This window comes from Typopeltis vanoorti, chromosome 8, assembly GCF_054136105.1.
Source record: "Typopeltis vanoorti isolate ZY-2024b chromosome 8, IOZ_Tvanoo_1.0, whole genome shotgun sequence".
Lineage (NCBI taxonomy): Eukaryota > Metazoa > Arthropoda > Arachnida > Uropygi > Thelyphonidae > Typopeltis > Typopeltis vanoorti.
Genome location: NC_143556.1, coordinates 115,996,066 through 116,010,505, shown reverse-complemented (window position 1 = coordinate 116,010,505; position 14,440 = coordinate 115,996,066). Strand labels below are relative to the sequence as shown.

General features: G+C 33.7%; 1 protein-coding gene across 1 annotated transcript in view; it reads right to left on the bottom strand.

The window, feature by feature from the left end:
- Positions 1–3,344: 3,344 nt before the first annotated feature.
- Positions 3,345–14,440, bottom strand: part of LOC150104300 (uncharacterized) — a 346,794-nt gene continuing 335,698 nt past the window's right edge. The window contains exons 14-15 of the mRNA XM_090396282.1: positions 4,224–4,339; positions 3,345–3,679 (exon numbers count right to left, since the gene is read on the bottom strand). Coding sequence (XP_090252408.1) covers positions 3,602–3,679; positions 4,224–4,339 — 194 coding nt within the window. The 3' untranslated portion in view covers positions 3,345–3,601. The remainder of the gene's footprint in view (positions 3,680–4,223; positions 4,340–14,440) is intronic.

Here is a 14,440-nt window from a genome sequence, read left to right as displayed (position 1 = left end):
AAAGTCATGGGAGGACTTTGGCAAGAACATAGAAAATAAATATCAAGAAGGTGGCAAAATATTCTGGAGGTTGTTGAAGAAGCTTAGAAATGGAGGAAAGAGTGCTGTAAAAAGAGTTACAGATGATAAAGGTGACATGAAAACTGGAGAAAAAGATATTCTTGAAGTATGGGGTAATTACTTCGAAAAATTGCTAAATGAAACAAGCAGTGATAGCACAGTGGTAAAAAACACTCAACAGGCATACAGTCAGGAATACATAGCCATACTTGAAGTAGAAAAAGCCATCAAAGGCTTGAAATGTGCAGGAGTAGATGATATTTGACCAGAAATGCTGAAGTATGGTGGTATAAAAGTCTTACAGTGGCTGCAAAGTTCAGAATGCCTGGACAGAGGGACGAATTTCCGATGATTAGAGTAGAGCTCTCATAGTACCCATATATATAAAAAGGGAAATAAAACTAAATGTGAGAATTACAGAGGTATTTTGCTAACTGAGTGTTCCTCATAAGATTTATGCATGTATACTTGAGAAACGGTTGAGAAGAATTGTGGAAGAAAGCTTGGTGAAGAACAAGCTGGATTCAGGTCAAATAGAGGCTGTCAGGATCAGATCTTCACTTTACGACAAATAGTGGAGAAATCATGGGAATATAACAAAGATCTGTGTTTAAGTTTTGTCAATTTGGAAAAGGTCTGCACAAGATGGAAGCCCACTATCTCCATCTTGTGCAGACCTTTTCATGGAAAAACTTGAAAAAGAAATTTTCTCCACAATCTCCCCATAGACCATCTATATGGTGGAGATATGTTGATGATATCTTCATTATATGGCAAGACAGCTTAGAAAACCTAAAATTGTTCGTGGGCAAAATCAACTTAATACATAAGATAAAATTCACTCTGGAAGTGGAAAACAACAGCCAACTGCATTTTTTAGACATCTTGATAAAGAAACAATCAAATAGTGTCAAATTTTCTATTTACAGAAAGCCCACAGATACTGGAAGATATCTTCATTATACTTCAAACCATCACAAGACACACAAACTGAGCATTATCCACATGTTGAAATACAGCCAGAAAGTTTATATCAGAAGAGGAGGATACACAGACTGAACTCTCACTAATAGCCAACACATTACCACAAAATGGATATCCTCCAAACATCTATACGGTGACAACCCCAGACAAGAAGAATCACGCTCCCAGCACATTTCTACTGTAGTGATCCCTTTCATCAAGTCAATTTCTTATCGAATAGCCAGATTATTAAGAGCCTACAACATCAGAGTGGTCTTCAAACCAACCACCAGTATCAGACAAGTTTTAGGATCCCCAAAAGATAAGGTGCCATTCTACAAATATCCAGGAGTATATTACGCTCCTGTTGGCCTACATCAGACAAACTTCACGGAGTTTAGAAATCAGACAAAAAGAACATGTTGGTGATGTAAACCACAACAGAAGTATCTCTTCCAGCTTAGCACATCATTTCTGTACATCTAACCACATGATAGTGGCAAAACAGCTCCATGCCATATCTGAATGACGACTATAGACATTGTTTATTCAAGGAAGCCACAATAGTGTTAATAACTGGTGGAAACCTCAACAGAAATCAGGGTGCAATCCTAAACAGTTTATGGAAAAACCTGATCCTCTCTCTAAATCAATCTGAATTACAGCTAGCCAGTAATCACATTACACGTTTACAACAAACACGCATGCGTGATAATGAATAAGAACAATAAGTCCTCTCTGTCACGCGAACGTGTAACCTTAGCTACTAGTTGGTTTACAACATTTTTTATGTCTTTCTGTAAACGGCTTGAAAAAGCCTAATTGGACACCACCTGAAACATGGAGGGGGACTGTAGAAGGGAAGAAATCAAGAGGTAGACTGAAAATGTCCTATATGAACAACTTAACTATAATAATTGGAATAAATTTAGTTTAATTCTTTATCCAAGTGTAAGCAAACAAAGTTTGCACCTGAAGTATCTTCAGGACTGAGGCAACTCATGGTAAAGGGGGACTAAGCTCTCATTACTTGCCTTAATATTTCCCATAATGAAAAGCACATCTCCTTCTGGACATGTATAATGCTGTGCATTGAGGGAGGGGCCACTATCCAGATCAGCTTCGACCTTTATTAAGGTCTCGTTAGTGGGAGCCAGACCCAGAGCTGGTGATACTAAGGTGGAAGTGAATGAGAAGCTATATTTACCTATCTACTATATTTACCAGTCCTGAAGATACTTCAGGTGCAAACTTTGTTTGCTTACACTTCAATAAAGGATTAAACTAAATTTATTATAATCTAACCAAGTGGACAAAACCTTCCACCATCTTTCTCTAAATCCAGAGTAATTTAATAATAAGGTGAGACACCTTTTGGCAACTCGTATAGGTAAATATGACTTCTCCATTACTTCCACCTTAGTATCACCACCTCTGGCTAGTGACCCTTCCCTTAATGCATAGCATTATACATGCCTTTAAGGAGATGTGCTTTGCATTATGGGAAATACTAAGGCAAGTGATGAGAGCTGTCCACCTTTACCTCAAGTTGCCTCAGTCCTGAAGATACTTCAGGTGCAAACTTTGTTTGCCTACACTTGGATAAAGGATTAAACTAAATGTATTATAGTCTAGCCAAGTGGACAAAAACTTCCAATATAATAACTAGAGCTAAAAGCTATGAAGAAATAAAAAGGAGAGCACAGGATATGATATATTGCTACCACCAACCTATTTTCAGATTGGAGCATCCAAGAAGAAGATCCATTCCCACCTCACATGCTGTCACAGTCTTTAGTGTTATTCCCCCCCCCCCTTCTGATCATCTATCCCAAGAGGATCTCTTTCCTTGCAAGTATAATTTATTGTACATCCTTACCCCTAGTTCTAATTTGCAGTGACCTATCTGTCCTCCTATACTGTTGCTGTAATCTCAATTCAACATTAGCCTTTCATCCTGACTTCTCTGCACACCTTTTGCATAATTATGCGTCTGTCAGTAGTGCTCACTATTATCATAACTGGGTAATTTCTGTCTAATTTGTATTTTAAACCTTAATGAAAAAACTGGTAATAAATTATATGAGAACTATCAGAAGACTAAATTGCAATGAAGCACTCGAAAGATTGACATTGATCAGTGAATTTCCTGAGATGCACTGTCAATGGCTATAAACATTGCTGTGGTAACCCAACGTAGTAGGTTTAAAATAATTTGCAATTTAAAATTATATTTAGTTCAGAATTAATAATGTTAATATAATAGTCAAACTGTGCTCTAAACATACAAACTTTTGGTTTTCCATATTATTACACTACACTAAACAAAGTAAATCTGATTTATTCACACTTTAAGATACAAAGGTATTTCACTCCAATCTCCACAAATAAGATCTAAGCTCAAGTATTGTAAAATAGTGTTCAGATGCCATTGTATTTAAATGTTAAGGAGAAAATGATTTAATCTACATATGAAACACAATTGCAATAGACTTTATATTATTTCTGAGTGATGTTTAAAACTCATGACAAGAAACAGACAAGAACAATTACAAATGAATTTTTTTTTCTTCCCTCTTTATCTGGCATGAGCTTTGCAAAAAGGACGTCCCCCTTTGGCATAGAAACTTTGGCCTTCAAGACTCTTATTACAAATCTGTAAAGTTTGCAAAATTAAAGAAAATTAGTACATTACATTAGACAACACTATGACTAGTGTTAAATGCATTTTATGCTCTGCTATTCATCCATTTGTGCTAGAGTGTTATATTCAAGAGCATGAAATGCATTTATCCTTCAAATACTTTCTTCAAACAGTTAATTTATAACTTTTTTAAAATTTATTTAAACAAATTTAAGTAGGATATCTAATTTTTACTAAACAAAAGCAAAGTGTAGTTATTACATAAAGATTCCAATATAGTCAAAGTATGACTGTGTGAACTTTTAAATCACGAATGGTTTCCTTGTAAACTATATATTTGAATGCTTCAAAAACTTGTCATTCAATTTAACCTGGTGCACAGCAGTTTTGATAAATGGGCTGATGGAAAGTGAGTTGGTTCACATATTCAAATATATAAAATAGATGCTTTACAAGCCAAGCTAATTAATATTTTAGGCTAAAATAACTTCATGCGAAAAGCAATACCTTTTGAAATTCATTAATGAACAGTATTAAGGAAAAAAAAATCACTCACACTGCATTTAAAGCACTTAGAATGATAATTATTATTAAGAGCTTCCACCCAACGATCTCCAGCTTCTATTGGGTATCCACATTGTACACACTTCGTAGTGAATAATTCATTCCAATCTGGCAATAATGAAAAGATTTATTAGTGAAGCATTGTCATTAGTAATGCAATGTTCAGACATTTAAAACTTTTTTTTTTTTAATAATATATATATACAGAGGTGGCATAAGCTAATTTTCTGAATCTTTTCTCAATAATCTGGTTTTGCATAGAAAGTGTTATAAATATCACTTTCCTGATGAAAGGATATTAAATCTGCAATAACTCATTTGCAATAAGAGATTACCTTTTACTTTCATGATATAAAGTCCAGTATAATCAACAACTATGGACCTTATTTGTACCATGAATACAATCATCATCAGCACTGTTTATTCACAATATCATACAATGTAAAAAGGGAAAAGATTTACATTAAAAATTAAAGATTGCAAGTTATGGTCTACCAAGTCTATGTATACATGAATACAATACATCAGATTAAATTCAGCTGAAAGGAATTCCTTAAAGAATATGTCAACTGAAAGTCCTGTAGGTACAGTGCTATTTTAAGGAAAATTTACTATAGTGAACCCTAAAAATTTAGAAAATAACAGTAATCTAGTGTTAAGTATTTCCATGTATTATATCACTAATGCAGTTAATTCATTAGATCAACTAAAACAGCTAATATTCAGTACAGTAGGCCCCATATCCATGGTTTCACTTATCTGCAGTTTGAAAAAAGCGCGCGAAACGGTCGAGTGCCACTCCGGTTGAAACACACATACGCACAGGCTGAAAACTTTGAAACACAATCGTTTTGCTAGGCATGTGGACTTAAATGTGCATGTTTAGTTTTACTCAAATTGTCGAAGAAAGCAGTCAATTGTCTGTCATTGCAATTAAAAATGGCGTCGTTTGAATTTAAGCAAATAAATTGTGAAAATTTTAAAAATGGCTTCAAAACCGAAGAGAAGATGTGAAGTGCTCAGTATTAGTGAAAAATCAAAGATTATTGATATGATTGAAGTAGAAAAAAAAGTCAATTGCAACTGTTGCCAAGATCCAGGGCCGCATCAACCTGAGGGTGCAAAAGGTGCACTGCACCTGGGCAGCAAGAAACAAATATCAAATATTTATATAGCTAATATCTAATTTGGATTATACAATGCAGTATAATCATTAATAGTAATATTCATTTCTTGGTATATCCTGCATCGTAAAATTTAAATAATATAATATTAATAACCCTTATTTTAGATGTCAGAAAAAGATTTTCTGAAGCAGAATATGGAAAACAAAGAGCACAGAAAGAAGAAAATGTAAAAAAATTTTACGACTCTATTTCCAATTATTTTGCATCTACATCTTCATGTACAGACAAATCTTCAGTTGCTCAAAAAAATTTTGAAGATTCTTCTGCCATACATTTAACTGAAGATTCTATAGCTGCTAAAAAACGATGCTTAGAAAATTCATCTTTCACTTTTGAAACTCTCAACAGCTCACCAGAAGAAAGGTGACAAAAGCGTGTGCAATACAAGTATAACAACTGAAAACTTATGAATTCTATCCTTGAGCATGATTTTGATGATCCAGGAACGTGGCCCTCAAAATGATTCTAATAGATGTTGGACCAAAACAAATATATGATATTGATTTTCCAAAAGATGAAAAAAACAGATTATTACTATAAACGATTAAGTAATAAGAAATTGGTTATTGTATTCTAAATGCAAAAATTCAGTATATTGTTTTCCTTGTAAACTTTAACAATAAAATTAATGCGTTTAATGATGCAATTGGTTATTGCAATTGGCAACATTTATCGAGAACATTAGAGCGCCATGAAAAAAGTGAAGCATATATCAAATGTTACAAGTGATGGATCGATTTTAAAAAATTATTTATAAATAATAATACAATAGATGTGGTAAATGAACAATTAATAAAACTAGAAAAAAATCATGTAATCAGGATTATTTATAAATTGTATAAATAAATAGAAAGGATTATTTATACAGTTCAATTTTTAGCAGGACAAAATTTAGCTTTCAAAGGTAACAGTAATAAACTTTTTGAAGATAGCAATGGTAATTTTTTAAAATTAATAGAAACTAACAAAATTCGATAATGTAATGGCAGGTCATATAAGTAGAATACAAACCGATAAGAACAAACTGCCACATTATTTAGATGAAAAAATGCAAGATGAAATAATTTCAATAAAATAGGAGAAAAAATAAAATCTAATATTGTTAAAATGCTAAAATATTACGCTATCATTTTAGATGCATCTCATGAAAATCAAGTATTATAAGATTTGTTTACCTCGATAATGACAAGAAAAAAATAGAAATCAGAGAACCCTTTTTAGGATTTTATTCAATAATTAACTCAACAGATGAAGTTTTAACAAATTTTGTTCTGGATTTTTTGCAATCAGAAACTATAAATCTTTACGATTTACGTGCTCAAGCATATGATAACAGGGCAAAAATCAGGATTTCCAAAAGAGAATATTAGATATGAACCTGAGAGCATTTTATGTGCCGCTCATATGCTTAATCTAGTTGTAAATGATGCTGCAAGTGTTCTGCATGAAATAGCAATTTTTTTTTCATTAATTCAGGAAATGTATATTTTTTTTTTCTAAATCAGCCTATCATTGGAAAATTTTAAAAGAGGAATGCCCAAGTTTTACTGTTAAAAAAAGTTTGTGATATGAGATGGTCAAGCTGCATAGACACTAAGAGCTTTAAGGTATAATTTAGAAAAAATATACAATGCTTTATACATTGTATATCAAAATAAATCAAGAGATAGTGACAAGGAACGAAGTTGAATCATTATTATTAAAAATAAAAATCTTTAAAATTCATATATGTTCTCTTGTTATATGGCACCAAATCTTATCAAAAATTAATGTCATAAGTAATTTGATGCAAAAACCAGATGTAATTATGTCTACAATAATGAAAATGTTGATAGATCTAAAAAAATTATTTAAAGGATTGTAGAACAGATGAGGTATTTAAATATGTTAGGGGAAAGCAACCAAAATTGCAAATACAGTGGATTGTGATCCAATTTTTCCTTTTATGTATGCCAATAGTCAGACCTCGGAAAAAAAAAAAAGATTATTCTCATATGAAAGTGAAGATGAAGTTATTGAATCGCAAGAACAAAATTTCAAAGTCAATTTTTATTTACTTATAATTGATATAGCTATTTCAAAACTTCATGAAAGATTTATATTATCGAAAGAACATGATGTTTTTGAATTTTTAAATGACATTTATTTATTAAAACCAATGGAGAAAAAGAAAAATTAAAATATTGTCAAGATTTGGAGATAAAATTGACAGATGGTAAAGATTCTGATATAAACTCTTTGGAATTACACTAGGAAATAGAAAATATTTTATTATCTTAATCCAAATATGAACACATTTTCGGTACTTGAGTATATATTTTTGAATGATCTTAGTGTTTTCCCTAATTTGTCAATAACACTAAGAATTTATTTAACAATACCTATGACTGTTGCAACTGGCGAAAGATCTTTTTCAAAGCTGAAAATTATAAAAAATTATCTCCGTAACGCAGTACAATGACACAGAATAGACTCAACAATTTAAGTCTTATTAGCATAGAACATCAATTTGCTACTAATTTAGATATGGAGGATATAATAAATGATTGTGCCAAACAAAAAAAAATCATGTCAAGTAAATTTTACATAAAAGCATGTGCAATTAATCTTTGTTTATATTAAGAAATAATTGTTCTTTTTTCGTTTGTTTTTGAAAAAATGTTAAAAATAACTATACGAAACTATGTATTCTGTGTTTTTAATAAATAAGACGTAACTTTTGGTTTGCATAAATTGTTATTTTATTTATTGTAGTAAATGCTACATGCAGTTTCTTTTAGTTATTTTTTTAAGGAGTGGCCGATAAAAGTTTGCACCTGGGCAGCAAATACCCTTGGCGTGCCCCTGCCAAAATCTATAATAAAAACGAATCTTCGATACATGAAGTGTTGAAGAACAAAGAAAAAATTTGTGCTTGATATGATTTCCATTGTGTCCAAATCTGCAAAAGTTACGGGTACAATGCATGATAAGGTGCTACTCAAGGTAGAGAAAGCTTTGAATTTGTGGGTGGAAGACATAACAAGAAAAAGGATTCTTATTGACGGTAATGCATTACGATAAAAAGCATTGATCCTATATGAAGACGTGGCTGCAAGACGAAACAGAAGAGGAAGAAAAGTTATTTACAGCAAGTAAGGGCTGGTTGCATAGATTCAAAACTAGGTTTAATCTAAAAAACAAAAATTATGGAAGAATCTGCATAGGCTGATGAGAAAGTTGCTGCACTGTTCCCAGCAGAATTTTAAAAAATTATTGCAGAGAAAGGTTATCATCCTAAGAAAGTTTTTAATTGCGATGAAACTGGCCTCGTTTGGAAGAAAATGCCCCAACGGACCTACATCCATAAAATTGTGAAGCAAGCACCAGGCTTTAAAGCATTTAAGGACAGATTGATGCTGGTACTTGTGACAACGTAGCTGGTCATATAATTAATCCTGGCCTTGTTTACCGAGCACAGAATCTACGTGCCCTTAAAAACAAAAGTTGTCTGCCCGTTTTTTGGCAATCAAATCCAAAAGTGTGGGGCACGGCCGTGTTATTTATGGAATGGTTCTATCAATGTTTTATTACGGAGGTGAAAAAATACTTGGAGAGGAAAGGATTACCATTTAAAGTTTTATTGATAATAGACATGGCCATAGGGCATCCTGAGTCACTAATCACTGAAGATGAAAATGTTCAAGTGGTTTTCTTCCAACCTAATATGACCTCATTGCTTCAGCCACTCGATCAAAGTCATTAGATGCTTCAAAGCCTCATATGCTCGGCAGGTTTTCGATATGATTCGTGCAGTGGTTGAGGATTTTGCTGATGTTGGAGTCATGGAATGCTGGAAATCATTCACAATTGCAGATGCAATTGTATTCATCAAAGGAGAAATGGACGAATTGAAACCAGAAATGGTAACTGCATTGCTGGAAGAATTTGTGGAGTGATGCCGTTCATAATTTCCAAGATGACCCTGATATTAACTCGCAGATAACAGTGATAATTAACACCACAGAAAATAGGTGGAGAAGGATTTGACGATATGACAGAAGAAAAATTGAATGATTACACAGATGGACAATCATGTGGTGCTCACTAACAAGGAGTTGAAAGATCTTGCCAAATCTTCTACAGAAGAAGATGATGCTGAGGATGAAAGTGAACAAGAACCACCGGCGTAGACACTCGAAAAATTTGCCATGGTATTTCAAATAGCTCAAACATTAAAGGAACAGATAATGAATTATGATTCAATGATGGAGTGCAGCATAAAATTACTCGCACAATAACAGAAGCTTTGGAATTTTTGCAGAACCTGTTTACTGAATTGAAGAGACATAAACAGCAGCTTCCAGTAACAATGTTTTTTAAAAAAGTTGACAAAGGTTCTACTATTGATGATCCTTGGCCGTCCGCATCATTTGCCCAGTAGGCAAGCAAGCAGCCGACTGCCAAAGATTCGGAAGATGAATAAATATGTAGCTGAACACAATGAGGTGTTCTGATCTCAGTTGATTCCTCCTAATAAGAATAAAAATGTTAAGATTTTATTAACAATTACATTTTCATTAGCATATTTTCTCATTTCATTCTACATAATTATGTGGGTTAAATTTTATTTGTCTAAAAACAAAGTTTTATTGAATGAGGCAATTTTTTTGGTTTGCCACTTCACCTATTCAGGGGTACTTTCTACCACATTTGGGCACACATTCCATTGCTTCTCGTAGATTCTAAAGACGTAAAAATTGTTTCATGGTAATTTTAAATAAATGTAATATTATTATCGAGGAGCAATCTACCGCATTTGGGGCACATTCCATTGCCCCAAATGCAGTAGCAGTCTAGAAATTTAATAAAAAAATAACTCTTTTTATGTATATTATTTCTGGGAAAACTCTCATGTTACTCCTCTTAATAAACTATTATAATTACGGCTATTTAGCCTGCTTCAGTTTAGGACTCCTAAACTGAAGCAGGCTAAATAGCCGCAATTATAATAACTCTTTTTATTATTATTTGTTTAGCCATACAATTTAGTGTGTACATTATATATTAACTACATAACATATTCACTGAAGAACCCTACAGTTCATAGCGCATGAGACTAAGTCAATTTACTAATAATTTCCTGCTTCAATTTTGCTATATATGTGCAAAAATCTGGGTCTCACTAGTGGTTTGCTACTATCTGCGGTTTCAGGTATCCACAAAAGATGATGGAACCAAATCCCATGGATACGGGGGGAGGCCTACTGTATTATGTTGACACCCTCTATGAAGTTTGCAGACTTATTATTTGAAAAAACCTGGGTTTTTTTCAAATAATTCCTCCACTTTCCCAAACCCTCTTCCTTTAGCAGCAGATGTATGCATATCACCAGGATAAGGAGACAGCCAACATCCAAAAAAAGGTATGTCTGAATTTTCCTCCTATATTATTCTTCATATATTCGTTTTATAACACATCAGTAATGCCCTAAGATTTGAGTAAAGAGCAAATGACATTGTAAAAATGGGACACTCCTAAACAAAAGTAGGCTATATATTAGCCATAAAAATTACAATGTTATGTAGCTGTGTTAATGATGGAAATAGTTATAAGGAAAGAGTGATTTTGTGTTCATATGATTCAGATTTATCAAGCATGTGCAAGGATGTTTGCATAAGTAAGGCACTAGATAAGAACAGATCTGCAAATTATGTCTGTACATGAATGCTTTTGGAGAATTTGGTGTGGGCTTGCAATGAACAGCATGGGGAAAGGTCATGTTTGAGCAACTTGCTCACATTCCATAATAATATTTGCTGTTGAGTTAGACAAGGGGAATGGATACACCATGATACCTTTTGGATTTTGCTAAGGCTTTTGCCAGAATACAGCATGGATAAGAAGTTAGTTGACTGACAGATATCAAAAAGTGGTATATGAGGGGGGGGGAGTCTTCAAGATTTAAGGTAACCAGCAGCGTGCCACAAGGATCAGTCTTTGGGCCATCGTTATTCAATCTGTACGTTAATGACATTGAGAAGGAATTGATATGCAGTATTTGCAGAATCATTTGAATATGCTGGAATTGTGGGCATGTGAAAATAGCTATCAGTGCAGTGTTAGTAAATGTAACGTCATGCACTTTAGTGCGATAAGATATCCAATATCATATTATATTGGTGGGGTTAGATTGAGCCAGAGTTTTTGTAGATAGGAGGTTGAAGTTCAAGGGATATATTGCAAATATACAATTCAGAGGATAATTGCAATGCTGAAATGAACTTTGGCATGTAAAGATGAGTAAGTCATTTGCCTCTTTACAAGGCTTCACTTACACTGCACACAGGTTTGGTTTCCATGGTGATTCTGATATATTGGTGAGTGTGTTAAAAATAATATCAGGATTGTGGAATACTGATTATGAAGACAGATTGAGAATTTGTAGATGGCAAACAGGAGAAGGAGGGGTGATATGATTGACAAACTTCTGAAAGGGTCATACCAATAGATGGAATTTCTCAGAGGGTGGGAAAGGATGCACAGGCTTACTTGGAAGCTGAGAAAAAATGCTGTTGGGAAGGAAGTGAGGACTAGATTTTTTTTCTTGATAGAGTAGTGTGTGATTGGAATGGATTGCCACTGGATGTGGTGTGTGCAAGTAGTGTGAGAATAGGTATGACAGTGCAGATAGTATGTGGCCTACTTCAGTGTCTCTCAATAATAATTTATGGAAAGCAAAGAGCTGGTTGTTGGAGAGATTTCTTTTAGGCTGCAACCCTTGTAAAAGGATGTTAACTACATCAAGCCTGATGTTATTGGCAATATTTAAAGACAAAGAAAAAGGCTCTATATATGTAACAAGGTTTTCTAAAGTATTGCTGCAAAGTTATGGCCAAAGCTAAGGACACCAGACTGTTTTGTCAAGTCTTTTTGACAAAAGGTTCACAACAAGTTAGAGGCTAACTCTGTGGCTGAGAAAAAGACCTCCAAAGACTGTCATATTTTTTAAATATATTTATCTTTATTTTTAAAATCATTGTCTGTAGATTTATCTGAAATATCAAAGAGAAATGTAGCTACTCCTTTCTTAACCTCACACAAACTTAACTTTCCATGGGTATTCTCTATCTTCCATATGAAAAATGTTATTACACAATATCCTATATAACACCTATTCAGAAGTTGACAGACCTCTATCATATCATCCCTCTTTCCCCCATTTATCAGAGTCTGCAAATCCACATATTCTCAGGCTATCTTAATCTATGTTCCATGATCCTGATATAATCTTTTCAATTCTTCTTTACACCCTTTCAACAGCTTCATTAACCCCCCCCCCCAAAAAAAAAAAAAAAACTGCACAGTAACCCTGATGCAGTCTCATCAAAGCCTTGAAAAGATACAAAATGACTTCCTTATTCTTATATGTCAATGTTCATTTCAATATCGCAATTATCCTCTAAACCAGGGTTTCCCAAATTTTGTGTTCTGCGGAAAGTGAATAAGTGTTCCATGATGTCAGTGACCAAGTCGTATTTTTAAACATGGAAGTAATTCAGGAAAGGGAATACCGCTGTTTATGACCAGTCATAAAAATTGGCTGCAAGCCGATTACAACGATGGTTCAGCATATCCTCTGTTCTCAAAACCGAACAAAATAACATCTGTGTTGCAAATGTTAGTGACCAATCAGCAAGGAAGTATAAAGAAAATTTTCCACTGAAATTTAAGATCAAGGTAGTCTGTAGTATAATCCTGTATCCAGTTCTCAAATCTATTAATACTGAATACTTTCTTCACAAGTTTATATTGTAGGGTGAAAGTGTTTGTTTCGAAACCGTAGTGCTGTGATTTTTTAAAAGTAATAGGTCTAGAGATTTAAATTTTAATATGAATAAGAGACAGGGGACTTTGTTTAATTTTGGTGTTAAGAAATCTCTCATTAAAGGTGTTTGTGACACAACAGATATTGATTCATCCACCTCCAGCCTACAAAACCAATCTCCAGGATGTACAAAAGGAGGAGAAAACTACCAGCACACAGAAAAAAAAAGTCTGCATTCACTCGTAAGTACTTATAATAATATTATAAATTATTGGTGATCAGAATGGAATATGTCAATGAAAATCAGCACAAATTAATTTAATGATGTTGGCCTAAGGAAATTACAAAATGCTACAAGATTTCATTAGTCCAGTGATTGATAACTGATTTAAATGTAATTTTATATTTGTCAACATGTCACAGTATAAGTGTACTAATACTCTATGATTATGCTATAATTAATTATTAATACTGTTCCGTGAAAATTTCAGGATTTCTGAAGTGTTCCGTCATAGAAAATATCTGGGAAACGCTCCTCTAAACTTCCAATTCCTATCCACCATAACTTCAAGCTTCTTGTAGTATAATCCTGCCAATATGTCATTGTAAATCTCATCATGCCAAAGTGCATAACTTTACACTTTAACATTGAATTGATAGCAGTTATCATTTACCCATCTTTCCAGCCTATTTAAATCATTCTGTAAGTGCTGGATATCAGCGCCCTGACTGCCTTGCCTATCTTTGTATCATCGGCCATTGAACATCGCTTGTCAGATCCTGCCCAGTATCACTGTAACTCAAATCGCCACCTGGTCACCTTAAATCAGACAGATTCACATGTACCAATACCAATTTTCAATACCTGTCCATCCACTTATCCAAGTGAGTAGTTAACATTGCAACCCCATATTCTCCAGTTTGTGCAATAGTCTTTCACGTGGTATTCTTTTCAAATGCCTTAGCAAACTCCAACAGCATTATAGTATATCCATTCCCTTTATCCAACTCAGCCATAAACAGCTCTTGCTGTTTCTTGTAAAGTTTGTCTGTCAACCCATTTCTGGATGCAAGTTCTTACCAATTTCTTTAAAATCTTCACCATCACTCCAGAGATACTAATAGGCAATGTTCCCTCTAATTTTTTGCTGTGAATGTGTGCAGAAATTTGCATATGTGCGCACCCATACGAGTCACCATACTGATCATTTAAG